Below are 27,494 nucleotides of genomic sequence, written 5' to 3'. Positions count from 1 at the left end.
AGTTTTAAAGCTCAAATCCCAAGGGTTAGCCCCTTAAAAACTACTGGCTCTTTCTGTGCTGAGAAATCCACTCTCAGGGATTTCCTCAGGTCAGGTAACACTCCTCAAAAATACTCCATTGACACCTGCCTCCCTCAGACTTTACAGATCTTTAAAGATAATAAGCTTGACCTGAATCAAGATGGGATAATAAACTACGGGAGTTAATTCTGCAACGATCCAAGGAAAAGGGTCCGGCAGAATCCATAAATGCCTTTCTGCCCCAAATTCTTGACTCTGTTTGCTTCAGAATGGTAGGACTGATCTTTGCCTACAAAATGATGACATTTAGTGAAGGGAAAACGAGTCCTTCTAGAAGATTCCTAGCTACTCTTGCCCTGCATATGTTCAGTTTCTTCCTGTTTTTCGATTGCCGAAACAAGCCTCATTATATTAATTACTACATTAAGCGTCTCTGAAATACATGAATTCTCAAAGGCCAGGGTTTGAGATTCAGTTTCTTTTTGTAGGTCACGGTTGAAGATTTTGAAGTTGTGTGCGCAGGTTTCTATCGGGCATTATGTATTCGGGAGAAGTATATGAACAAGTCATTTCAGAGGTTCCCTAGAACCCCTTCCAAGTACCTTCGTAAAATGGAAGGAGATGTTTGGAAAGTAGACGAGAGCTTATATCCAGGTAATTATTTTTCTTACTTTGATACTGACGGAAAGTCTCTAAGTTCCACTAATACAATGCAATGTTTCCATCTTAAATAAAACCCAGAATTCACCTCCTCCAGGAGGCCTTCCCAGACTGAGCCCCTTCCTTCCTCTCCCCCTTGCCCCCCTCCATCCCCCCCTTCTTACCTCCTTCCCTTCTCCACAACACCTGTATATATGTATATATGTTTGTACATATTTATTACTCTATTTATTTATTTTACTTGTACATATCTATTCTATTTATTTTATTTTGTTAGTATGTTTGGTTTTGTTCTCTGTCTTCCCCTTTTAGACTGTGAGCCCACTGTTGGGTAGGGACTGTCTCTATATGTTGCCAATTTGTACTTCCCAAGCGCTTAGTACAGTGCTCTGCACATAGTAAGCGCTCAATAAATACGATTGATGATGATGATAATTACCACAATTCAATAGACATTTATTGACAATTCAGGCATGCATAGTTGAATGGGAATAACTCCGTCTTCCTCAGACTGAAGATCACAGAGTTACGATGGGGCCTCAAACTCTGACTTCCACAACATATTCCCCTCCCCTTCAATCACCACTTTCCTCCGAAGCAATATGGTGTCCATATGTGACCTACCGTCTCCACCCAAGGACCTTTCTCTCCCAGAGCAGCATGCTGGTTCATCGTTGTGTGTGGTTGTTGGGTTTTTATTTTCTTTTTCTGTGCAGTATTGCAGAAGTCACTGGGGTTCCAAGCTGAAAACCTTTTAGAACCTCTGGCCTAGGACCTCAGAAAGACAACATCAGGGAACCTTCCGTAACACAGAAGACTGGTGGCCTATTTAATTGGTGTCCGTGCCCTGATACGCACAGAGGAACGCAAGCTGGTTGCTACACTGTACCTTGTCCCTTTAAGAAATTTGCATGTTCTTATTACGTTGATTTTTGCTACTATTTTTCTGGGCATAGAAGTGAAGTTTATAGGCCCATTAAAATACCCAGAGCCATCTGTTTGCTTTTTATAAATGACACAAACTCCTGGTGCATCCAATTTCCAGGCACATTCTCAAAGAGCCTTGCATGAGTCAAAATCCTGGCTCCCAATCCAAACCGACATGGTGTCCAGATCATTTTTTCTAAAAAACTGTTCTGTGCATGTATCCTCACTCCTCAGAAACCTCCAGTGATTGCCCATCCATCTCTGCATGAAGCAGAAATTCCTCACCATCAGATTTAAAGCACTCAATCAGCCCTCTCCCCACTGCTTCTCCCCACTCCTCTCCCACTCAACCCAGCCCACACACTTTGCTCCTCTAACACCGACCACTGGGCCTCGATCTTTATCTCATTTCTCTCATCATCAGTCCCTTGCTCAGGACCTCCCTCCTGCCTGGGACTCCCTCTTCATATCCGTTAGACTGTCCCTGTTACCCACCTTCCACCGCCGCTCCCCCCCACCACACACACTCCCCATCTTCAAAGCCCTACTAAAATCACACTTCTTTCAGGAAGTGTTCCCTGACTAATCTCTTATCTTTTCCCCCTAACTTTCCCTCCCTTCTGTTTCAATTACCTCACCCTGTCCTAACTTAACTCACTGCTCTCCTACTATAATTCAGCCCACACACTTCACTCCTCTAATGCCCACCTACTTGCTGTACCTCAATTTCATTTATCTCTCTGCCAACTTCTTGCCCATTCTTTCCTTCAGCCTAGAATGCCCTCCTTCTTTATATCCGACACACAGTCACTCTTCCCACTTTGAAAACCTTATTGAAGGCACAGCTCCTCTAAGAGGGCTTCCCTGACTCCCTTCTGCATTGTCCTTGCACTTGGATTTGCTCCCTTTGTTCACCCCTCCCTCAGCGCACAGCACTTACATACATATCCGTAATTTATTTATTTATATTAATGTCTGTCTCTCCCTCTAGGCAGTAAGTTGGTTGTGGTCAGGGAACATGTCTACCAACCACACTGTTATATTGTACTCTCCCAAGCGCTTAGTTAAGTGCTCTGCACACTGTAAGCACTCAATAAATATGATTGATTTATTGATCAATTGACCTAAGCACTTAAGTCCATACCCACTAAGCACTTGAGTACTCACTCCACCCCTGTCCTCAAAGGATTTATGCACATATCCTTATACTACGCTAATAGTAGTAGTAATATGGTATTTGTTAAGCACTTATTTGCCAAACGTTGGTCTAAGCACTTGGGTAGATGCAAGTTATTCAGTTTGGACATGGTCCCTGTCCCACATGGGACTCAAAGTCTAAGTAGGAAGGAGAACAGTTCAGTTGCTTCCCCCACCTCTAATTTATTTTAACATCTGTCTCCCCCACTGGACTGTAGACTTCCCGAGGGCAGGAATCGTGACTACCTTCTACTGATGTTTGTAGATTCAGTACTTACTTATGGATTTCTAGATATGCACAAGACTTATTCATTCATTCAACCTTGTTTATTGAGCACATACTGTATGCAGAGCATTGCACTAGGATTTATGCACATATCCTTATACTACGCTAATAGTAGTAGTAGTATAGTATTTGTTAAGCACTTATTTGCCAAACACTGGTCTAAGTGCTGGGGTAGATGCAAGTTATTCAGGTTGGACATGGTCCCTGTCCCACATGGGACTCAAAGTCTAAGTAGGAAGGAGAACAGTTCAGTTGCTTCCCCCACCTCTAATTTATTTTAACATCTGTCTCCCCCACTGGACTGTAGACTTCCCGAGGGCAGGAATCGTGACTACCTTCTACTGATGTTTGTAGATTCAGTACTTACTTATGGATTTCTAGATATGCACAAGACTTATTCATTCATTCAACCTTGTTTATTGAGCACATACTGTATGCAGAGCATTGCACTAGGTGCTTGGAAAGTACAATTCAGCTACAGAGACAATCCCTACCCAACAACGGGCTCACAGTCTAGAAGGGTGGAGATAGACAAGTAGACAGGCATCAATAGCATCAAAATAAATAGAATTATAGATCTATACACATCGTTAATAAAATGAATAGAATAATAAATATGTACATATATACACAAGGGCTGTGGGGAGGGGAGGGGGTAGAGCAGAGGCAGAGAGTAGGGGAGATGGGGAGGGGAGGTCAGGAGCAGAGGAGAAGGAGGGGCTCGGTCTGGGACGGCCTTCTGGAGGAGGTGAGCTTTCAGCAGGGCTTTGAAGGAGGGAAGTGTGCTAGTTTGGTGGATGTAAGGAGACAGGGCATTCCAGGCCAGAGGTAGGACATGAGCCAGGGGTCGACGGCGGGATGGGCGAGAATGAGGAACATGCAGGTCTGATGGCACTGTGGTCAGTGCTCTTACCGGCGGCTGGAATTTTATCACGGTTCACATTGCTTCACCCTGCCAAGCCCCATCCCAAACCACCTGACCCACGCAAAGATCTACTTGCACTCTGCTACAAGTTTTCTACCATAGTAGCTGTTGGCACTGAAGTCACTTCGGTCAATTACTTTTACCAATTTGGCAAGCAATCCACCACTGACTGCAGACTTTAGTATGCTTAGCCCTGCTGCCACTTGGTTTCCCACTCTCCCAATATTTCCATGGCCTGTTCCTCTTCCTGATTCATTTAATGGGTTGACAGGCACATTTAAAAAAAAAATAGTATTGAACTTCTCTATCCTTTTGGTTTCACTTATTAGATGACTTCCCTTTTCCTAATAATGGGTGATGCTTTTCTTTATCTTTCCCTTATTCCTACTGTCCTTTTGTCCTGGCTCGTTTTTTTGTTCTCCAAGTTGTATCTCATCCTCAGCATTGACCTGTGGGTAGGTCTTATGCAGAAAGTGGTCATTAGGAATGGCCTTAATGTGTGTACATTGCATTTCATTTTGCAATGATTTCTCAGCTCCCCGCTGATCAAATTTGATCAGAGAAGCAGCGTGGCTCAGTGGAAAGAGCACGGGCTTTGGAGTCAGAGGTCATGGGTTCAGATCCTGGCTCTGCCATCTGTCATCTGTGTGACTTTGGGCAAGTCACTTAACTTCTCTGTGCCTCAGTTACCTCATCTGTAAAATGGGGATTAAGACTGTGAGCCCCACCTGGGACAACCTGATCACTTTGTAACCTCCCCAGTGCTTAGAACAGTACTTTGCACATAGTAACTGCTTAATAAATGCCATTATTGTTATTATTATTTGCTGATCTATTGTTATGTGTTTTTCTTTCCAAAGTCTTTACCCCTCCCGTGAAGAAGGGAGAAGATCCTTTCCGAACAGACGATCTCCCTGAAAACCTTGGGTATTATTTAAAAATGAAGGATGGTGTGGTTTACATATACCCTGATGAAGCAGCTGCCAAAAGAGATGAGCCTCAACAACTGCCTTACCCGGATTTGAACATCTTCCTGGAAGATATGAATTTTCTACTAGCATTAATTGCTCAGGGTCCTGTGTAAGTATTCAGCATGAATCCAATGACAAAAAAAAACAAACAAGGCACCCCAAAACCCTTCTTATCTCTATGTTGATTCATCCTTACCCCAAATTTAACTGAACACTGGACACAAATGTGTTGCCTGTGTAGTATATATGAATATATAAGGTTTTTTATTTATGTTACTGTCTGCCTCCCCCTCTAGACTCTAAGCTCATTGTGGGCAGGGAATGTGTCTACCAACTCTTTTGTATTGTACTTTCCCAAGTGTTTAGTAATAATAACAATAATAAGAATAAAAATGGCATTTGTTAATTGCTTACTATGTGTGAAGCGTAGTACACACAGTAAGCCATCAAACATAGCCTAGACAAAGAGCATGGCCTTGGGAGTCAGAGGACCTGGGTTCTAATCCCCCCTATGCCAAATGCTTGCTGTGTGACCTTGGGCAAATAGCTTAACTTCTCTGGCCTCAGTTCTCCTGTTCTCCCTCCTACTTGGGCTGTGAAGCCTGTGTGTGATAGGGACTGTGTCCAACCTAATTAACTTCTAACTACTCCAGTGCTTAAAAGTGTTTGACACAGAGTAAATGCCTAACAAATACCATAAAAGTAAATGAATAAATAAGTAAATAAATACCATTGTTGATGCTGAGGATGATGATGACATAGCTTTAGACTGATGGTACCACTAGATAATGAGGGTTCAAAGACCATAAATGGTAACTAAATGCAGAGAAAAACATCTTAAAATGATTCTGACTGTAATTTTCTCTTCGTTAGTAAAACCTATGCCCACCGACGCCTGAAGTTTTTGTCCTCCAAGTTCCAGGTTCATGAGATGTTAAATGATATGGAAGAAATGAAGGAACTGAAGAACAATGCTCACCGAGACTTCTACAACTGTAGGAAGGTAATAATAATAATAATAATAATAATAACATTTATTAAGCACTTACTATGTGCAAAGCACTGTTTTAAGCGTTGGGGAGGTTACAAGGTGATCAGGTTGTCCCATTGAGGGCTCACAGCCCTAATCCCCATTTTACAAATGAGGTAGCTGAGGCACAGAGAAGTTAAGTGACTTACCCAGAGTCACACAGCTGACAATTGGAAGAGCCGGAATTTGAACCCATGACCTCTGACTCCAAAGCCCGGGCTCTTTCGACTGAGCCACGCTGCTTCTCCCGACAACTGTGAAGCGAGGTCGTCTCCTGAGACCAGAGTTGGAAGCCTTTGCTTTGTCCACTTTCCCACCAAGTCATAGGAATATTTCCAGCTATTTGGCAGGCTGCAAGGAAGCTGGAAAGGGAAGAAAGAGAGGGAAAGAAGTGTAAGGGGAAAATAAAAATGTGGACTAAGGGGAGAATGGAAGTTTTCCTGGAAGTTGTCTTTAGAGAAGCAGCGTGGCCTAGTGATTAGAGCACAGCCCTGGGAGTCGGAAGGATCTGGGTTCTAATCCCAGCTCTGCCACTTGCCTACTGTGTGAACTTGGGCGATTCACTTAACTTCTCCGCGCCTCAGTTACCTCATCTGTAAAATGGGGATTGACCGTGAGCCCCATTTAGAATGTGGATAGTGTTCAACCTGATTACCTTGTCTCTACCCCTGCGCTGAGTACAGTGCCTGGCACATAGTAAGCACTTAACAAATACCATAAGAAGCAGCAGTGCTTCTTCAAAGCACGCTGCTTTGAGAAGCAGCGTGGCTCGGTGGGAAAGAGCACGGGCTTTGGAGTCAGAGGTCATGGGTTCAAATCCTGGCTCCGCCACTTGTCAGCTGTGTGACTTTGGGCAAGTCACTTCACTTCTCTGTGCCTCAGTTCCCTCATCTGTAAAATGGGGATGAAGACTGTGAGCCCCTCGTGGGACAACCTTATCAACTTGTATCCCCCCAGCGCTTAGAACAGTGCTTTGCACATAGTAAGCGCTTAATAAATGCCATCATTATTATTATTTATTATAAAAAAAAAATCAGAAAGGTGGTGAACGGGGACCATTGGGTTTTATTTCTCTTCCTGCGTAGGTGGACACACATATCCACGCTGCTGCCTGTATGAATCAGAAGCACCTGCTACACTTCATTAAGAAATCCTACCGGCTGGATGCTGACAGAGTGGTCTACATCTCCAAAGAGAAAAAGCTGACCTTAAAGGAGCTCTTTGCCAATTTGAAAATGCACCCCTATGACCTAACTGTTGATTCTTTGGATGTTCATGCAGTAAGTGGCATCCGTCTTCCATCCGATGAGCTAGGTCCCCTTTACTTCCTGAGCCGTCTCTTCTAGAAACCCCCTCCCATTCCTGCCTCTCTAGATTTCTCTGATCTCAGCCAATTCCCTGGTAAAGGGGTTGTTAATGTCAATCAATCAATCAATCAATCAATCGTATTTATTGAGCTCTTACTGTGTGCAGGGCACTGTACTAAGCACTTCCACCTCCCCTTCTAGAAAACCCTCTCCCATTCCTGCCTCTCTAGATTTCTCTGATCTCAGCCAACTCCCTGGTAAAGGGATTATTAATGTCCATCTCCCCTTCTAGACTGTGAGCTTGTTGTGGGCAGGAAATGTATCTGTTTATCATTATACCGTACTCTCCCAACCACTTAGTCAGTGCTTTGCACACAGTAAGTGCTCAATAAATATGATTGAATGAATGAATGAATGATTTGCAGGGACGTCAGACTTTCCAGCGTTTTGACAAGTTCAATGATAAGTACAACCCCGTGGGAGCCAGTGAGCTGCGGGATCTCTACCTGAAGACAGACAACTACATTAATGGGGAGTATTTCGCCACTATTATCAAGGTGAGATGGAGGCAACTTCCACTTTGGAGGGTGGACAGGTCAGAGCCATCCACCTTCCCCTGTTGCCGAGGTACCTTGAAGAGTGCGTTGGTGGTGGTGGTGGGGAGGTGGGGTGGCGGTGGTCTTCTCAGCCCTGCTTGGCTCCCCGGAGCAGCTGAGGCCTCGATTTGGCCTTCAGGAGGTGGCCGCAGACCTGGAGGACGCCAAGTACCAGCACGCAGAACCCCGGCTGTCCATCTACGGCCGCAGCCCCGAGGAGTGGCCCAAGCTGGCTTCCTGGTTTGTCCAGAACCGAGTCTACAGCTCCAACATGATGTGGATGATCCAGGTCCCTAGGATCTAGTATGTGCCTGCTTCCCTGGGTGGTCTCGGTGGAAATGGGAGAGAGCACAAAGGGCAGAGCCCCCAGCCTTGCCATTCAAGTAGGCCTCGGATTTATGCTCTGCCACATGATCCGAACTCTAGCTCTTCCCCCTGGCTGTGATTAATATGCCAATTCTTCCCAACTGTTTTCCCCTCCCGCTTCTCTCTCCCTCTCACTGCCCCTGTAACTTCTGAGGGAGTTAGTGCGGTGTCATGGGGGTCTTAAGGGCTGTGGCTCTCCCAAAGCCATAGAAGTAGAAATGAGGCTCTCTGCCACCCAGCCCCACGCTGAAGATGCCGAGCCCGGGTACCTCCACTTACCTCTCTTCTACCCCCAGTGATGTGTTCCGGGCCAAGAATTTCCTCCCACATTTCGGCAAGATGCTGGAAAATGTATTCCTGCCAGTGTTTGAGGCCACAGTCAATCCCCAGGCCAATCCGGACTTGAGCATCTTCCTCAAGCATGTAAGTGCGGTCCCTTAAGTCTCCCCTCACCCCATCACGAGGCCAAACTTCCTCTGGTTAAGGCCTGGACATGTGACGTGAAGCCACTGAGGTTCCTCTGCAGGCCTCTCGCCCATCCCATGGTCGGCTGTGGGACAGAAGCACTGAAGGGGAGACTGGGCCTAAGGTCTCACTGGGGATCCATCGCACTCTCCCCGGCAGATCACCGGCTTTGACAGCGTGGATGATGAATCCAAACACAGCGGCCACATGTTTTCGTCCAAGAGTCCCAAACCTGAGGAGTGGACGATGGAGAAAAATCCATCGTATACATACTACGCATACTACATGTACGCCAACCTCGTGGTGCTCAACAGTCTAAGGAAGTATGTGAATGAGGGACTTTGGGGAGGGGCAGTGTGGAGTGAGAGAATTTCAGTCTGACACCTCCTTGCTTCCTTTCCAGGAGTTGTATCTGGGTCCAGTGTCCCCCACATACGACTGAATTGGTGCTAAGCTGCCAGAATCAGGAGTGGTGCATCTGGAGCTGAAACTTAAAGGCATTAAGGAGGCTGTTGGGGAGGCAGAAGCAGGGAGACAAAGATTGAGAGATGGGAAAGGGAGGATTGACTGTTAGGAGCTGCCAAAAGACCAGTTCATATAAACAGGAGGTGGGGTTTAGCGGGCATCAGGAGACGAGAATACTTCACAAGTAGGGTGTAATCAGAGGGGAGAAAACTTTGAAAGCAACCCTCAAAAAGCTATAGTTGATCCACAGGATGATATGGAGCCCCTGGAGTAGTAGGAAGCGGTGGACATGAAAGATGATTTGGGCTGTAGGATGTGCAAATTATTTTGTGTGAGATGAATATAATAATGATATTTGTTAAGCGCTTACTATGTGCCAAGCACTGTTCTAAGTGCTGGGATAGATACGAGGTAATGAGGTTGTCTTTTCATTCATTCATTCAATCGTATTTATTGAGCGTTTACTGTGTGCAGAGCACTGTACTAAGCGCTTGGAAAGTACAATTCGGCAACAGATAGAGACAATCCCTTCTTTTGTGGGGCTCACGATCTTAATCCCCATTTTACAGATGAGGTAACTGCGGCACAGAGAAGATGGCAAAGAGAAGTGAAGTGACTTGCCCAAGGTCACACAGCAGACAAGTGGCAGAGCAGGGATTAGAACCCATGACCTTCTGACTCCCATCCCCATGCTGTATCCATTACACCATGCTGCTTTAGGAGACTGGCAGAAGAAAGGTTGTTGTAGATGATGAGGTGGAGAAGAGGTGGCCAGGATCTGGACAAAGAATTTAGTGAAGGGGACAGAGAAGAAAAATCAGATTTGAACAATATTACAAAGAACAGACGGAAATTGTCAACTGCTTTTGTGGGGGTGGGGGTGAAAGTTTTGGAGGCACAAGGGTTACAGTGCTTTGAACTTAGTGGGCAGGTAGGATAGTGGCTCAGGTCTTGGAAATTGGGAATATGATCTACATGTCAAGACTGTAGGGAAGACAAGAAGTCCATTCTCCACTTTATTGAGTTTAAAGAAACATCAGGATATCCAGATAGAGAGAGACTAAAGACTGTTGGTGATCTAGGACTGAAGAAAGGTATTTGAGCGATTTATGAGACCAGTTGACTGAGAGATAAGATCCTGAGAGTGGAACAACTTCCTGAGAGAGTGAATGCAGAGTGAGAAGAGTAAATGAACCTGAGTCCATAAGATCAGGTCCATAGGGTGGTGAGGGGAAAAGTTGTAAACTGTTAGAGTTCTGATTTGTATTGATTTTCAACCCCTTTGCCCTGTGCAACCCTTCACAGTTAAATTGCAACACTTTTCAAAATCAAGGAGCACAGTGCTTCACGAGAATTAAAGTTATGATCCATAGGTGCCAATTCTTCATTCCGAGGCTAGGAGCACACTTGGGAAAGGTCTTCTGGACGACGGAGCCTCTGAGGGGCATGTATTTTGAGAGGAAGGATGGTCAATGGCTAGGAAAGAGTGACCCAGAAAAACAAATCCAAAAACAGATGAGAACATGGAGACAAGGACTTACCTGATTTTTTTTTCCTTGGGTTGATGAAGGGAGGATTTACCAGGGGGTTGGGCAAATGGCAATCAATCAATCATCCATCAAGGGCAATTACTGAGCTCATGCTGTGTGCAGAGCTCTTTACTAAGTGCTTAGGAGAATACAGTACGATAAAGTTGGTAGATGCGATCTCTGTCCACGAAGAGTTTATAATCACCATGCCACTGTGGCCCGCTCCTGATTTGGTCCACCCTGACTCTGTAGCTGGGGTGAGGGGAGGTGTGCTGAATTACCACTGTATTATCCACTGAATTATCTGGAATCAATAGCCAGGGTCAATCAAGCCCTCTTGACCCTACAAGTTGCTCTGAAGCTGGGCGGGGATGTGAAGGGCTTTTTCTGCTTCTTTCCCTCCCTACCCCCCTGCCCCAACTCCAAAATTAGGATAGCAGCTGAACAAGACCCTGCCCAGGCTATGGCTGTTCCCCCTGCCCAAAAAGCCGTAGGGGCAAAGCTAACGCTTTACTTCCACGGGCCCAAATCCAAGGGACCCCTCCCCACGTTTCTCCCCTGGAATTGCCAACCCTGGATTTTTTATCCCAATTGACTAGTTACTTACATTACTGTGACTGCAAGAACCGAGTTCTGTGAATCGATTCAAAGCCCTCATGTCTCCACTGTGTTTAATTTTATAACTTCAGGAATATCTCCTTTTAATTCAACTAATCAGGGTGAAGATTTTATTATTATATTTGAGTTTTTATATAGGAGACTTTTAGAAAGTGTATTAATCAATCAGTTATATCTATTGAGCCATTGCTCTGGGCTCGCTGTACTAAGTACTTGGAAGAGTACAGTGTAACAGAGTTGGTGGACACATTCCCTGCCCGCAAGGAGTTTGCAATCTAGTAACTTAAAATTCCATTGGATTAACAATTAACAAATATAAATGCTTATAATTAATCATTAACAATAATGATTTAGAGTATTAAATTTTCCATTGGATCGTCAGGATCCACCCCAAAATTTTTGTTTAAAAGGAGTGCATAATAAAGGAATTTTCATGTGCATATATAACTGACTTTTGTATTCAAAAATGATGCCTTTCTTGTGAATCTACACTGCATGTCCACAGCTCTCCCCACCTTCAAAGCTCTCCTAAAATCCCACTTACTCCAAGAAGTCTTCCCTGATGAATTCACAATGCCCCAAATCAGCTCAATGCAAGAGCCACCCCTAGTTCTTATGTATCCTATGCCCATGCTCAGCATTCACGCTCATGCTCAGCATCTCTAGACTAAGTTGGTTGTGTGCAGGGAACATGTCTACCAACTCCGTTGTATCGTACTCTCCCAAACTCTTAGTACAGTGCCCTGTATGCAGTAAGTGCTCAATAAATAGCATTGATTGATTTATCTGTATATATTTTACATAGTTTATTCAACTCTTTCACGTGAAATATTCAAACTTCAAATAATAGCTGTCATATTGGTATTTACTGAACACCCATTGAGTGCACTGCACTGAATTAAGCACTTGGGAAAGAATAATAATAATTACTATTGTGGTTTTGTTAAGTGCTTATTATGTGCTAGGCATTGTTCTAAGCACTGGGGCGGGGGGGGTGGGGAGAGAGAAGAGTACAAGTAAATTGGGTTGGACACAGCCCCTGATCCACATTGGGTTCACAGTCTTAATCCCCATTTTACAGATGAGGTAACTGAGGCACAGAAAAGGGAAGTAATTTTCACAGGGTCGCACAACAGACGAGTGGTGAAGCCCGGATTTACTCCCTTCATTCACCCTTCCCTCTGCCGCAGAGCACTTATGTACATATCTGTAATTTACTGAATTTGTAAATTAAATTTGTCTCCCTCTCTAGACTGTAATAAGCTTGTTGAGGGCAGGGAATCATCATCAATCGTATTTATTGAGCGCTTACTGTGTGCAGAGCACTGTTCTAAGCGCTTAGCACTGTACTAAGCGCTACTATGTGGTTTTGTACTCTCCCAATCACTTAACGCAGTGCTCTGCACAGAGTAAGTGCTCAGTGAATACTGATGATTGATTGAGGGTAGTTATTATGCCTGCCAACTCTATTGTATGGTACTCTCCCAAGTGCTTACGACAATGATCTGCACACAGCAAGTACCACTGAAGGATTGATTTGCAATCGGTAGGCACTCAATAAACAGTATGGATTGATTGATGCCATCTGAAAAAAGTAACGGTTACTTCAAAAAATAAAAGCATTGGTAAAGACAGTCCTTTGTACTATCTGCAGCACCTAGTGCTCTTTACAACTCTCCCGGTCTGAGTCATGCATGTTCTGTGTAAAACTGCAAAACGGCTGGCCTTTTCCCAGCTGCTCACCTGCAAATCCTAAAGACAGTGTTCCCTTTTCTCTAGGGAGAGAGGAATGAACACCTTTCTCTTCCGCCCTCATTGTGGGGAAGCTGGAGCTATTACGCATCTAATGACAGCATTCATGACGGCAGACAATATCTCCCATGGCTTAAATTTAAAAAAGGTCAGTTGATGGTACTTAGGCTGGAATTTATGTTGGAACTAGGCAATTCATTGTTTTCTCTTTTCCTACCATCCTGGGTACTTATCATTCCTGTAGATCCAAGGGGAATTTAGCATCCCAAGGCTACATTTTCCCTGATCGTGTCAGTGATTAACTATGGATAAGATGTACAACAAACTTCCTAGAGAGAAAAAAGTGTTTCCATCTGAAGTCTTTTCCTTGGATCAGAATACCAAAAGTTAGAGAACTGATAGCATTTATTAAGCACTTACTATGTACAAAGCACTGTTCTAAGTGCTGGGGAGGTTACAAGGTGATCAGATTGTCCCACGGGGGGCTCACAGTCTTAATCCCCATTTTACAGATGAGGTAACTGAGGCCCAGAGAAGTGAAGTGACTTGCCCAAAGTCACACAGCTGACAATTGGCGGAGCCAGGATTTGAACCCACGACCTCTGACTCCAAAGCCCAGGCTCTTTCCACTGAGCCACGCTGCTTCTCTGATGCTCAAAGACCCCAGTTAGCTCAACTTCCAGGAACAGAGAAGCAAAGATAAACGACACCAAAAAGCGTCTGCAAAAAGATAGCAGAAATCCTTTATTTGGGGATTTGAAATAACTGGTGATAATTTTGCCTGGAAGTTTGCGCTTGGTGAATATATTAAGTTAGTTAATTGGCTGATCAAACTTTCTATATTTTTCTCTCCCTAGAGTCCTGTGCTGGAATACTTATATTTTCTGGCTCAGATTCCCATTGCCATGTCACCTCTAAGTAACAACAGCCTCTTCCTAGAATATGCTAAAAACCCACTGTTGGATTTCCTTCAGAAAGGCCTGATGATTTCACTCTCCACAGATGATCCGATGCAATTCCACTTCACCAAGGTATGGTTGGCCAATGCCCCCTTTTACCAGTCTATGAAAATACGGCTGCCTCTTCTGTTGACTTGCCCTGGGCTTAGCGCAATGCCTAGCGCTCCAGGGACTTCCAATAGTGATCCTAACTTCCCCTACTGGATCATAGGACCAGCATGCTCTAAATTCAGGAAATTGATTTGAGTCCGCTGGCAGAACTACACTTATTTTCTTTGCTGATCTACTGTTTTGCCCAATGATTCAAGGAGCCGCTGATGGAGGAATATGCCATTGCTGCCCAGGTCTTCAAACTCAGCACCTGCGATATGTGTGAAGTGGCAAGAAACAGTATCCTGCAATGCGGCATGTCCCATCAGGTAGACTTGGCGACCGTACGAGTCAACCCCATCGGCACGTGATCTGATTGTCTGTGATGACAAATGAGTCGGTAAAAAACCAGAAATGAAACCCCGATGCCTTTCATAAGTGGTATTATAAATACTGCCCAAATACTGCTTAGAGAATGGAAAGTATGATTATTCCTATGTGCTCTTTCCTGACAGATGTCCTAGAAGGTTGATTGCCAAGAATTATTTTCCTTATTTCTGGGTCCGTAGAAGGAAGGGGTTCTGTGGAGAAGCGCTTATTGTATTCATCCGAGGGACAGTGAACAACAGTTGATCTCTTTCCCTTTCTCTTCCAGGAGAAAACAAGGTTTCTGGGAGACAATTACCTCGAGGAAGGCCCTCGTGGGAATGACATCCGGAAGACAAATGTAGCTCAAATCCGCATGGCATATCGCTATGAAACCTGGTGTTATGAACTCACCTTAATTGCTGAGGGCCTTAATTACCAGGTGGAACCCTGAGAACCATAATATATTAAAGTGAATTTACAAACAATTCTACCGCTTGGTATTTCATTCATTCATTCAATTGCATCTATTGAGCGCTTACTGTGTGCACAGCACTGTACTAAGCGCTTGGGAAGTACAAATCGGCAACATTTCCCCCTCTCCATCCCCCCCATCTTACCTCCTTCCCTTCCCCACAGCACCTGTATATATGTATATATGTTTGTACATATTTATTACTCTATTTATTTATTTATTTTACTTGTACATATCTATCCTATTAATTTTATTTTGTTAGTACGTTTGGTTTTGTTCTCTGTCTCCCCCTTTTAGACTGTGAGCCCACTGTTGGGTAGGGACTGTCTCTATATGTTGCCAATTTGTACTTCCCAAGCACTTAGTACAGTGCTCTGCACATAGTAAGCGCTCAATAAATATGATTGATTGATTGATTGATTGATATAGAGACGGTCCCTACCCAACAACGGGCTCACAGTCTTCTTGGATCTTCAGGAGGAAGAGTGCTAGTATTATTCAGACAGAATAATTAACAAGTCCAGTAAAGTGGAAGTTGGATGTTTTTACCCCAAAAGTTGATAAGAAAAATCATTTTAGAGTGATCATTTTGATTGCTTTTTTCAGTGGTATTTCTTAAGCACTTACTACGTGCCAGGCACTGTACTAAGTGCTGGCGAGCTAATAAGGTTGGGCACAGTCCTTTTTTCACATGGGGGGGTCACAGTCTTAATCCCAATTTTATAGAGAGAAGTTAAGAGATTTGTCTAAGGTCTCACAGCAGACAAGTGGCAGAGCTGGGATTAGAACCTGGGTCTTTCTGATTCCTTGACCAGTGCTCTATCCACTAAGCCATGTTGCTTCTCTGTTTGCTTCTCTGAAATGTCTAGGCCCTGTTGTTGGTCCAGTGGGAAGAACACCCCTTGGGAATCAGGAGACCTGGGTTCCAGTCCAGGGTCTGCCTGTAACAGGCTAATGTGCGTGACGACTATACATGCACCTTGCAAACCATCAGCGGAATTTATTGAGCACCTGCTGTGGCCCTTGGGAGACAAAAATAGAATTAGGAGGCATGATCCTGGCTTCAAGGAGCTGGCAATCTATTGGAAGAGATAGACAATAGCTGAAATCACAGAGAGGAGGAAGAATGAAAAGAGGGCTATGTACACGAGTTACTGCTTAAGATAAGGATGTATTAAGCATTTACATCAGCTGAGGATGAAGGTATTCCCTGCTTGGGAGTCTTGGGAATGGTGAACTGGCGGTTAGGGGGACTATAAACTGGGGAAGTTAAAATTAGTCAGGGAAGGACTCCTGGGGCAGATGTGATTTCAAAATTGTCTTTGAAGATGGGGAGAGCTGTCTGATTGATGTGAAGGAGGAGAGCACAGTATAGCAGAATTAATAGACGTGTTCCCTGCCCATAATGAGCTTACAGTCTAGAGGGGGAGATAGATATTAATATAATCAAAGAAGTAATTTATAAGTGCTGTGGGATTGGGAGTGGGGTGAATATCAAATGTTCAAAGGTCACAGACTGTAGTGCATAGATGATGACTGAGCCAGAGAAAAGAGGGCTTAAGTGGGGAAGACCTCTTGGTGGAGATGATAATAATAGTGATGGCATTTGTTAAACGCTATGTGCAAAGCACTGTTCTAAACGCTGGGGTAGATACAAGGTGATCAGGTTGTCCCACGTGGGGCTCACAGTCTTAGTCCCCATTTGACAGATGAGGGAACTGAGGCACAGAGAAGTGAAGTGACTTGCCCAAAGTCACACAGCTGACAAGTGGTGGAGCCGGGATTCGAACCCATGACCCATGACTCCAAAGCCCGTGCTCTTTCCACTAAGCCACATTTAGTAATGCTTTGAAGGTGGTGAGACTGGTGGGCTGGCACATATGGAGGGCAAGGGAGTTCCAGGCTAGGGGGAGGACGTGGGAAGGGGATCGGCAGCGAGATAGACGAGATCAGGGCACAGTGAGTAAAATGGTGTTAGAGTGGAGTTTGCTGGCTGTGTTGCAGTAGGAGATTAGTGTGATGGGGTAGGATGGGATCAGCTGACTGCTTTCAAACCAAAGTTAAGGAGTTGTTTCTGTTTGATGTGGAGGTGGATGGGCAACCACTGGAAGTTCTTGAGGAGTGGGGAGAGACAGGGGGCTGGGAGGTTAGCAAGGAGGCAGATGCAGTAGTCAAGGAGGCATAGGATAAGTGCTGGGATCATAGTAGCAGCTTGGATGGAGAGGAAAGGGCGGATTTTAGCAATGCTCTGACAGGATTTGGTGACAATGAATATGTGGATGGAATGAGAGAGATGAGTTGAGGGCAGTGCCAAGGTTATGGGCTTGTGAGGTAGGTAAGATAGTGGTGTTGTCTATAGTGATAGGAAAGACAAGGGGAGGACAAGGCCCTACAAGGCCCTACAAATTCCCTTCAAGGCCCTACTGAGAGCTCACCTCCTCCAGGAGGCCTTCCCAGACTGAGCCCCTTCCTTCCTCTCCCCCTCGTCCCCCTCCCCATCCCCCCCATCTTACCTCCTTTCCTTCCCCACAGCACCTGTATATATGTTTGTACATATTTATTACTCTATTTATTTTACTTGTACTTATCTCTTCTATTTATTTTATTTTGTTAGTGTGTTTGGTTTTGTTCTCTGTCTCCCCCTTTTAGACTGTGAGCCCACTGTTGGGTAGGGACTGTCTCTATATGTTGCCAACTTGTACTTTCCAAGCGCTTAGTACAGTGCTCTGCACACAGTAAGCGCTCAATAAATACGATTGATTGACAGGGTTTGCGTGGGAAGATAAGGAGCTCAGTTTTGGACATATTGAATTTGAGGTGACAAGAGGACATTCATTCATTAATTCAGTCGTATTTATTGAGCGCTTACTGTGTGCAGAGCACAGTACTGAGCGCTTGGGAAGTACAAGTTGACCCAAGCAGAGATGTCTTTAAGGCAGGAGGAAATCCGAAATTGCAGGGTAGGAGAGAGGACAGGGCTGGAGATACAGATTTGAGAATCAATAAATTTATTGATAAATAAAGTTTACTGAGCACTTACTGTGTGCAGAGCACTATACTAAGTGTTTGGGAGAGTACACTAAAGAGTTGGTAGAATAGTTCCCCGCCCACAAAGATCTTAGAGTATAGAGGGTGAGACAGGCATTAAAATAATTACTGATAATTCTTAACAAGCGCTTAGTACAGTGCTAAGCGCTTAGTACAGTGCTCTGCACACAGCATTCAGACGATTGAATGAATGAATGAAGCACCTAGAAGTGTGTTGCCACCTAGTGGCTCGTTGAAATTTCTAACCTTGAACTGCCTAGAAAAGAATCTTCCTTTTTAAGGGAATTATTACTTTTTAAACAAAGTTCCCCGGAATTTTAAAACAAATTACCTTCTTTTTTTCCTGATTCTCTCCAGTGACTTTAGAGTTTTGAGGAGCATGGCGGGGGGAGTGTTAATGAGGGCCTGGGTCATGGACAAAAACTCCACACCATTGACTTTAAAGCACAAAGTTGACCCAAGTAGAGATGTCTTTAAGGCAGGAGGAAATCCGAAAATTACTTTCAATCAATCAATCAATCAATCAATCGTATTTATTGAGCGCTTACTGTGGGCAGAACACTGTACTAAGCGCTTGGGAAGTACAAGTTGGCAAAGCCTTACCGAAGGCACATCTCCTCCAAGAGGTTTTCCTAGAATAAGCTCCACTTTTCCTCATCTTCCACTCCCTTCTGCATCACCCTGCCTTGTTCCCTTTGCCCTTCCCCTTTCCCAGCCCCTCAGCACTTATGTGTATATCTGTAATTTTATCTATTTATATTTATGTCTGCTTATTTGTATTGAGGTCTGTCACCTCCCCTCTAGACTGTGAGCTCGTTGTGGGCAGAGACCGTCACTGTTCATTGTTGTACTTTCCCAAGCACTTAGTACAGTGCTCTGCACACAGCAAGTGCTTAATAAATACGATTGAATGCATTAATGAATGTCATGATGCCGCAGAGCTCCTGTCTTGCTGCTTTCAGCAGTGTTTTTGGTTGCTGGAGGCATGTAAAGCCCTGAGAACCTCAAAAACAGGACGTAAGTTATTGTGATTAAGGGTTATTGTGTCCTGATCATTGACATCCAACACTTCTGGCTCCCTCGACCTCCTTTTTATTTTGCATTTTTAAGAGCCAGAATTGAACCTTAAACATTTCTGGGGAACAAATTAATTGAATATAATCTAAAAATAAAGGGTCCTAGATGTATGTACAAACATCACTTCAAGATGTTTAAAATCTCCCCCTTTTAGACTGTGAGTCCACTGCTGGGTAGGGACTGTCTCTATATGTTACCAACTTGTACTTCCCAAGCGCTTAGTACAGTGCTCTGCACACAGTAAGCGCTAATAAATACGATTGATGATGATGATGAGTAGAACTCTGAGAGTGGATTTGGGAGAAACAAAGAGAAAAAATCAGATCTGAAAATAGAAAAATTTGCTAATGGAAAAATTTAGGAGGTACTTTCAGACAATTTCCACATTTCGAAACCCTCTGGCCTAGGAGTGACACTAAAAGCTTGTTAGAACCCATCCTGCAGTACGAATCATCTTCCCGGTTTCAGCTATTGGCAATGACGTGCACTGTGATCTCAGAAGTTTTCTTCGGAGAAGCTATTTTGGTACATTTCGAGGGGTGGGTCGAATTAAAGCGTCTAAATTTTCCAGAGCCAGGACTATTTGGAAAATGGAAAAGTTCTGTTTTCTGTTGTCTGCTGTCAATCATCCAAGTTGTCTGTCGAGGTTTCATCGTCAGTGGTGAAGGTTTATGACCGAAGAACCGCCGAGGTATTTCGGGTGACAGGCTTTGCAGGACTCCTGGAAATAGCTAGCTAATGTGGGTGGCATAGATGGCAGTGGCTCCTTTGTCATGGTGTTATGGCACGGTACGGGCACCCTGTTAAAGTCACTTTTATGTACCAAGCCCATTTGCAGCCAAAGTATTGCAATGTGTTGCACCCCAGCCTCCCTAGTTATTGCGTACCCATTTCTCCAACGGGAACGTGACTGGCTGTGCACAGCCACAAGCACTCTAATCAATTCCTTCATAGGGATTCTTGTCCCTAGGTCTTCCAGGCTGGTCAAAGGTTTATATTTCGTTTCCAGCAGGAGACTCTACCATCGGCAACTTTTCCAGAAGAGGGCAGTAGAATATGCAGGTGGAAATGTATTTATTGAGCGCTTACTGTGTGCAGAGCACTGTACTAAGCGCTTGGGAAATGCAAGTTGGCAACATATACAGTCCCTACCCAACAGTGGGCTCACAGTCTAAAAGAAATCCATTAATCACCCTAGAAAACCCATCCTAGAAATCTTTGGGTCTTGAGGTTTATTTTTGCCAAGCGATTTTTCTAAATGCAAGATAAATACAAAGAAATAAATGCCAAGATTCCCCCTTAGGCAATCCTTTATTTAACTCTTACAGCATTTTATTCAGGATTTTTTTTGATCAATGCTCATTTCTAACAGATCTGGCCTTGGGGACCCACCTTAATGTGGAAAAAGCGGGAGCGTTCTGAATTTTTTTTAAATCCTGGAAATCATAATATGCCATATTATTTAACTCCTGGTATCACACAAATGTGTTTACCACACTTGACCTTAACCGGAGCTTCACACATCTCGCTTTTGTCGGTCGGGTAAGTTGTTAATCAATCAATCAATCAATCGTATTTATTGAGCGCTTACTGTGTGCAGAGCACTGTACTAAGTGCTTGGGAAGTACAAGTTGGCAACATATACAGTCCCTACCCAACAGTGGGCTCACAGTCTAAAAGAATCCATTAATCCATTAATCACCCTAGAAAACCCATCCTAGAAATCTTTGGGTCTTGAGGTTTATTTTTGCCAAGCGATTTTTCTAAATGCAAGATAAATACAAAGAAATAAATGCCAAGATTCCCCCTTAGGCAATCCTTTAACTCTTACAGCATTTTATTCAGGATTTTTTTTGATCAATGCTCATTTCTAACAGATCTAGCCTTGGGGACCCACCTTAATGTGGAAAAAGCGGGAGCGTTCTGAATTTTTTTTTAAACCGTGGAAATCATAATATGCCATATTATTTAACTCCTGGTATCACACAAATGTGTCTACCACACTTGACCTTAACCGGAGCTTCACACATCTCACTTTTGTCGGTCGGGTAAGTTGTTAAAACAGGCACCCATGTTACAAAAGGGGCAACGTGTTAGGCTTTCCTTCCTTCCCTTGCTGCTGGCCTCTATTTTTGAACCACTTGATGAACAAATGTGAGTGGAAAGAGGGTTTTTGTTACCAGCCTGACGTCAGGGTGCTTTTGAGGCAAGAGTGCTCGACTTGTGAAGCACGCTTAGCCTGTCTGTCGGTGCATAATCTACTGAAACTGGGCCATTGCCTGCTTTGGGCATGGGCCCATTCTAAATCCCTGAGTGTACTGCAAATGGGCAAAGCAATTATGGATCATGGATGTTTATCACTTTAGGGTGTGGAGGGCAAGAGTCTGGGCAGAGAGCAGCCAAGAGGCCTTTGCTCTGAGATCCTAAGTGATATCTGTACATTTCGATTTTTCCGTTTGGAATCAGACTCTACCCTTCGAACGATTGCTCCGAACTCAAGAGATGAGTTCAGCCCGGAGCCCCTCCGCCCCCAGCTACAGACACCAGACTGGCCGGGATTATAATCATTTTGTCTGCCTGATTTGGGGATTCCAGACGCAGGACTCCCTCAGGTTTCTGCTGTCTGACTGAGGGAGAAGGAGGAGGAAGAGGAGAAGGAGGAGAAAGAAAAGGAGGGGGAGGAGGAAGAGGAGGAGAAAAGAGAGGAGGAGGAGGAGAGGAGAAATAATAATGATGGTATTTGTTAAGCGCTTACTATGTGCAAAGCACTGTTCTAAGTTCTGGGGAGGTTACAAGGTGATCAGGTTGCCCCACAGGGGGCTCACAGTTTTAATCCCCATTTTACAGATGAGGTCACTGAGGCCCAGAGAAGTGAAGTGACTTGCCCAAAGTCACCCAGCTGACAGTTGGTGGAGCTGGGGTTTGAACCCATGACCTCTGACTCCAAAGCCCGGGCTCTATCCACTGAGCCATGCTGCTTCGGAGGAGGAGGAGGAAAAGCGCTTAGTACAGTGCAAGCGCTTAGTACAGTGCTCTGCACATAGTAAGCGCTCAATAAATACGATTGATGAAGAGGAGAGGAGGAGGAGAAAAGGGAGGAGGAGGAGGAAAAGGAGAGGAGGAGGAGAAAGAGGAGGAGAAGGAGAAAGGGGAGGAGAAAAGGGAGGAGGAAAAGAAGAGAAGGCGGAGGAGGAGGAAAGGGGGAGGAGGAGGAGAAAAGGGAGAAGGGGGAAAAGAACAGGAGGAGGAGGAGGTAAAGGAGAAAAGGAGAAAGAGGGGGAGGAAGAGAAGAAGGAGAAAAGGGAGAAGGAGGAAAAGAACAGAAGGAGGAGGAGGTAAAGGAGAGAAGGAGGAAGAGGAGGAGAAGGAGAAAGAGGAGGAGGAAAAGGAGGACAAGGAGGAAAAGAACAGAAGGAGGAGGAGGTAAAGGAGAAGAGAAAGAGGAGGACGAAGAGGAGGAGAAGGAGAAAGAGGAGGAGGAAGAGGAGGAGAAGGAGAAAAGGGAGGAGGAGGAAAAGAACAGAAGGAGGAGGGGGTAAAGGAAAGAAGGAGAAAGAGGAGGAGGAGGAGGAAAAGGAGAAAGAGGAGGAGGAAGAGGAGGAGAAGGAGAAAAGGGAGGAGGAGGAAGAGGAGGAGAAGGAGAAAAGGGAGAAGGAGGAAAAGAACAGAAGGAGGAGGGGGTAAAGGAGAGAAGGAGAAAGAGGAGGAGGAGGAAGGGGAGGAGGAGGAGGAGAAAGAGGAGGAGAAGGAGTAAGAGAAGGAGGAAAAGGAGAGGAGGAGGAGGAGAAAGAAGAAGAAGAAGAAGAAAAAAGAGGTGAAATAGGAGGAGGGGGCACCGCACGCAATCTTTGGCTGTCGGCAAAGGTCCCGGACGCTTGGTTCTCGGCCGCGGGGACCCTCCCCACCCCCCCCCAACGGGAGCCCGGGGCCCGAGGGAGAGAGGGAGGGCGGGGCCGGGGACGGAGGGGCCGGAGGGCGGGGGGAACGGGGGCCGGGGGGCACAGCGGGGCCTCCGGGAGCGACGCCGCCGCCGCCGCCGCCACCAGCAGCTCCCGGGCCGGGCCGGGGCAGGTAGGAGCCGGACGGACGGAGGGAGGGAAGGACGGACGGAGGGAAGGACGGACGGACGGAGGGAAGGACGTCAGTTGGCGGCGGCGGGGCGGGGCGGGGCGGGGCGGGGGGCTGCGGGGGGCCCGGGGCCCCGGCGCGCGCCTTCAGAGTAAGAATAATCATAACGGTGGCATTTGGTAAGCGCTTACTGTGTGCCAAGCACTCTTCTAAGCGCTGGGGGGATACGAGGTGCTCAGGTTGTCCCACGGGGGGCTCACAGTCTTCACCCCCGTTTTACAGATGAGGTCACTGAGGCCCAGAGAAGTGAAGTGACTTGCCCAAAGTCACCCAGCTGACAGTGGGCGGAGCCGGGATTTGAACCCATGACCTCTGACTCCCAAGCCCGGCCTCTTTCTCTTCAAAGCCCTACTGAGAGTTCACCTCCTCCAAGAGGCCTTCCCAGACCTCCTTCCTCTTCCCCTCCCCACAGCACCTGTATATATGTGTGTACGTATTTATTACTCTTTTTATTGTATTTGTACGTATTTATTCTATTTTGTTAATATGTTTTGCTCTCTGTCTCCCACTTTGAGACTGTGAGCCCGCTGTTGGGTAGGGACCGTCTCTATCTGTTGCCAACTTGGGACTTCCCAAGGGCTTAGTACAGTGCTCTGCACACAGTAAGTGCTCAATAAATATGATTGAATGAATGTTGGCAACTTGTACTTCCCAAGCGCTCAGTACAGTGCTCTGCATACAGTAAGCGCTCAATAAATACGATTGAATGAATGAATGAATGAGCGAATGAACTGAGCCACGCTGCTTCTCCACGCCTTCCCTCCCTCCCCGGCCCGGGAGCGGAGCCGCTGGGGGAAACCAAGGCAGAAACCCGGCAGAGGGTCCCACTGCCCGGCTCTATTCAAGGGGGAACAGGCCCGGAGCCCCCACGATGCGAGTCCCAGAGACCCCCCTGTTGCCAATACATCCCCTCCACCCCCCTTCTACCCCCCATTCCCCCCTAATGCTATGTATTAAGCGCTCACTAGGTGCCAAGCACTTTTCTAAGCACCAGGGTAATAATAATAATGATAATGATAATAATGATGGTGTTTGTTAACCACTTACTATGTGCAAAGCGCTGTTCTAAGCGCTGGAGGGATACAAGGTGATCGGGTTGTCCCACGTGGGGCTCACAGTCTTTTAATCCCCATTTTACAGATGAGGTCACTGAGGCCCAGAGAAGTGAAGTGACTTGCCCAAAGATACCAGCTCAGCAGGCTCTCCCACGTGGGGCGCCCAGGCTTAATCCCCATTATACAGATGAGGAAACTGACGCCCAGAGAAGTGGAATGACTCGCCCCAAGTCACACAGCTGATAAGTGGCGGAGGCGGGATTAGAACCCACCATCTCCAATCCCCATTATACAGATGAGGAAACTGACGCCCAGAGAAGTGAAATGACTCGCCCCAAGTCACACAGCTGATAAGTGGCGGAGGCGGGATTAGAACCCACTATCTCCAACTCCCAAACCCAGGTTCTTTCCACTGAGCCACGCTACGCCCCCAGTTCGTCCATTCAGTCGTATTTATTGAGCGCTTACTGTGTGCAGAAGCACTGTACTAAGCGCTTGGGAAGTACAAGTCGGAAACAGATAGAGACGGTCCCTACCCAGCAACGGGCTCACAGTCTAGAAGGGGGAGACAGACAACAAATTAATCAATCAGTCAATCAATCGTATTTATTGAGCGCTTACTGTGTACAGAGCACTGTACTAAGCGCTTGGGGAGTACAAGTTGGCAACATATAGAGACGGTCCCTAACATGTAGACAGGTGTCAAAACCATCAGAACAAATAGAATTAAAGCTATCTGCACATCATTAACAAAATAGAATAGTAAATGTGTACAAGTAAAATAGAGTAATAAATCTGTACAAACATATGTACAGGTGCTGTGGGGAGGGGAAGGAGGTAGGGCGGGGAGGATGGGGAGGAGGAGAGGAAAAAGGGGGCTCAGTCTGGGAAGGCCTCCTGGAGGAGGTGAGCTCTCAGTAGGGCTTTGAAGGGAGGAAGAGAGCTAGTTTGGCGGATGTGTGGAGGGAGGGCATTCCAGGCCAGGGGAAGGATGTGGGTCGACGGTGGGACACCTTCCTCCACCTGTTGGCCTGTTAGGCATTTTTGGAAGAGGCCTAGTTAGTCTTTACAAAAGCTCGAAACCTCAGGCAATGGCAGAAATCCCCTCTTTAACACCCCCCCCCCCCCCCCCCCCCCCAGTAATTTGCTAGTAAAGTAGAAGTGTTGGCCTCGGTGGTACTCTTCCGAGCACTCTGAGCACAGTGAGCGTTCAGTACATACCACCGATCGGTCGTGCGCAGCTAAAATCACTAGACCCTCGCATGAGATTCAATACGGACTTGTTCTCTAGAATAGGAATACGGTGACCCGCTCTTTTCACGAAGCGATTCACTGAAAATTGGCCCGTTTTAAACGTTTTGAAAGTTGGGAAGGATGGGGCGGTAATTTGGTGTCGGCCGCTTTGGGGGCGAGGAGCAAATTAAAGCGGTTGAATGATAGGCACTTTTTAACTGAAACCCCCAAAATGGAAAAACATCGTATTCATAAGTAGAAGTTAATGATGTGATAAGGATTCATTAAAGCCCCAAATCGGGCACCGTCAAGTGGACTATCGCTATGGTACTATGAACTAGGTAATAGTGATGGTGTTTGTTTGCCGAGCCCTGTTCTAAGCGCCGGGGTAGATACAAGGTAAGCAGGTTGTCCCACGTGGGGCTCACAGTCTTAATCCCCCTTTTACAGATGAAGCAACTGAATCACAGAGAAGCTAAGTGACTTGTCCAAAGTCACCCAGCTGACAAATTGAGGAGCCGGGATTAGAACCCACAACCTCTGACTCGCAAGCCCAGACTCTTTCCACTAACCCACGCTGCTTCTCTCAGAGTCTGTGCCGATATTAAAGCATGGATATGAAGGTCTCTTCCATGTATTTCTTTCATTGGCTGCTTCTGACATCTGTTCTGTGGTATTTGTATCAAGATTCAGTCGTCTGCCTCCCCTGCTAAGGATTCTTCGTGGGAGGCTTTGTTTTCTCACACCTGTCGATTTTCCACTGGATGGCTAAATGTGAGAATGTTTTAGCTCTCCATGCATATATTCGGTGTAGATGTAACAAGTCTCCTTAGAGTTGGCAGTAAGCTTTTGATGATTAACATCAGGAAGAAGAATTTCAGCTTGACACACTACTATTTACAGAGCAAGTTGTTTTTAGATTCCCAAGAATAAATACAGACACTGACACCAGAAATGGAATAATGACCAAAAACCTCAGTGTCCTACACTACACCAAGGTCACATTTCCTGTGAGAATTACTGTGAAGTTGAAATGCCAAGAAACAGGCCTAGAGCTGGCCCAGAGCCATTGGATTTAGAGAAGAGGTGAGGGGTTTGACAACTAGTAAGAGGTGTTTATTGGTATGGGGCTGGAAAAGGTTCTTGTCTGAAGAAAATGAGATAAGTGCTACAGACTGGAGTGGGAGCTCCAGAGTTAATCTGGGAAGGTAGTTGGATTGGAAGTGGAGAGAGCAGCATGTGATCAGGAAAGTCTGTGGTGTGTGTCAGGAGGGCTGCTAATAGATTTCAGGTGCCCCAAAGGAAGTCCTTGGGTAATCAATCACTTTGGACTGCTGCTGCTCACAAACAACTGGGCCATTGCTGCAGGAAGAGGGGGAAAAAATATAGGAAGGTAATAGAGTTTGAATAGTGGAATTTTATAGGGATAGGTTTGGAAGTGGGATCCCAGCAAAAATCAGGAAATGTAGTAATTACATCATTTGACCTTTTTGTGTGGTGATATAACAATGGAGAACACTCTAAAATAAGAACAAAGGAAGAAATATGGATTTAAAAAAAACAAAGCGATGCCTGAAGAGTCTTGTGACAGTTGCAGCCCTGAAAAGAAATGAACCCGGGCACCGTAAACCGTTGAAGAACAAAGTGAATTAATAAAAGGAATAGTACCGTGTTAGTGAGCATCAGTTTGGGGGTTTCTTTTAAGTTTCAATAGCACATGCTTTTGACAGTTTTGTTGAGAGTTTGTCATTTTGAATTTTTAAATATTAGTTTTAAACATTTCCTCCCTCCCACAAATTATATGCTTTTCGAATAAGATTCCTGGTTTACCTTTTGAATGGAGTGTCTCTTGTATCACAACCTTCCCACAGTGCCAATCTTCCATTAGTAGAGAGGGTTGTAAAGAACTCATCGTAGAAATAAACTGGTATTACAAGACTTAGGTGAG

The 27,494-nt window shown here is 45.4% G+C and overlaps 1 protein-coding gene across 1 annotated transcript in view; it reads left to right on the top strand.

The window, feature by feature from the left end:
- Positions 1 to 14,984, top strand: part of AMPD1 (adenosine monophosphate deaminase 1) — a 29,625-nt gene extending 14,641 nt beyond the window's left edge. The window contains exons 4-15 of the mRNA XM_038749432.1: positions 510 to 675; positions 4,877 to 5,096; positions 5,861 to 5,990; positions 7,103 to 7,297; positions 7,750 to 7,881; positions 8,060 to 8,223; positions 8,583 to 8,709; positions 8,911 to 9,074; positions 13,143 to 13,263; positions 13,973 to 14,146; positions 14,383 to 14,493; positions 14,820 to 14,984. Of these exons, the coding sequence (XP_038605360.1) occupies positions 510 to 675; positions 4,877 to 5,096; positions 5,861 to 5,990; positions 7,103 to 7,297; positions 7,750 to 7,881; positions 8,060 to 8,223; positions 8,583 to 8,709; positions 8,911 to 9,074; positions 13,143 to 13,263; positions 13,973 to 14,146; positions 14,383 to 14,493; positions 14,820 to 14,984 (1,869 nt within the window). The remainder of the gene's footprint in view (positions 1 to 509; positions 676 to 4,876; positions 5,097 to 5,860; positions 5,991 to 7,102; positions 7,298 to 7,749; positions 7,882 to 8,059; positions 8,224 to 8,582; positions 8,710 to 8,910; positions 9,075 to 13,142; positions 13,264 to 13,972; positions 14,147 to 14,382; positions 14,494 to 14,819) is intronic.
- The last annotated feature ends 12,510 nt before the right edge of the window (positions 14,985 to 27,494 follow it).

The sequence above is a fragment of the Tachyglossus aculeatus genome, chromosome 7 (genome assembly GCF_015852505.1).
Source record: "Tachyglossus aculeatus isolate mTacAcu1 chromosome 7, mTacAcu1.pri, whole genome shotgun sequence".
NCBI lineage: Eukaryota > Metazoa > Chordata > Mammalia > Monotremata > Tachyglossidae > Tachyglossus > Tachyglossus aculeatus.
This window is presented reverse-complemented; position numbering and strand designations above follow the sequence as displayed.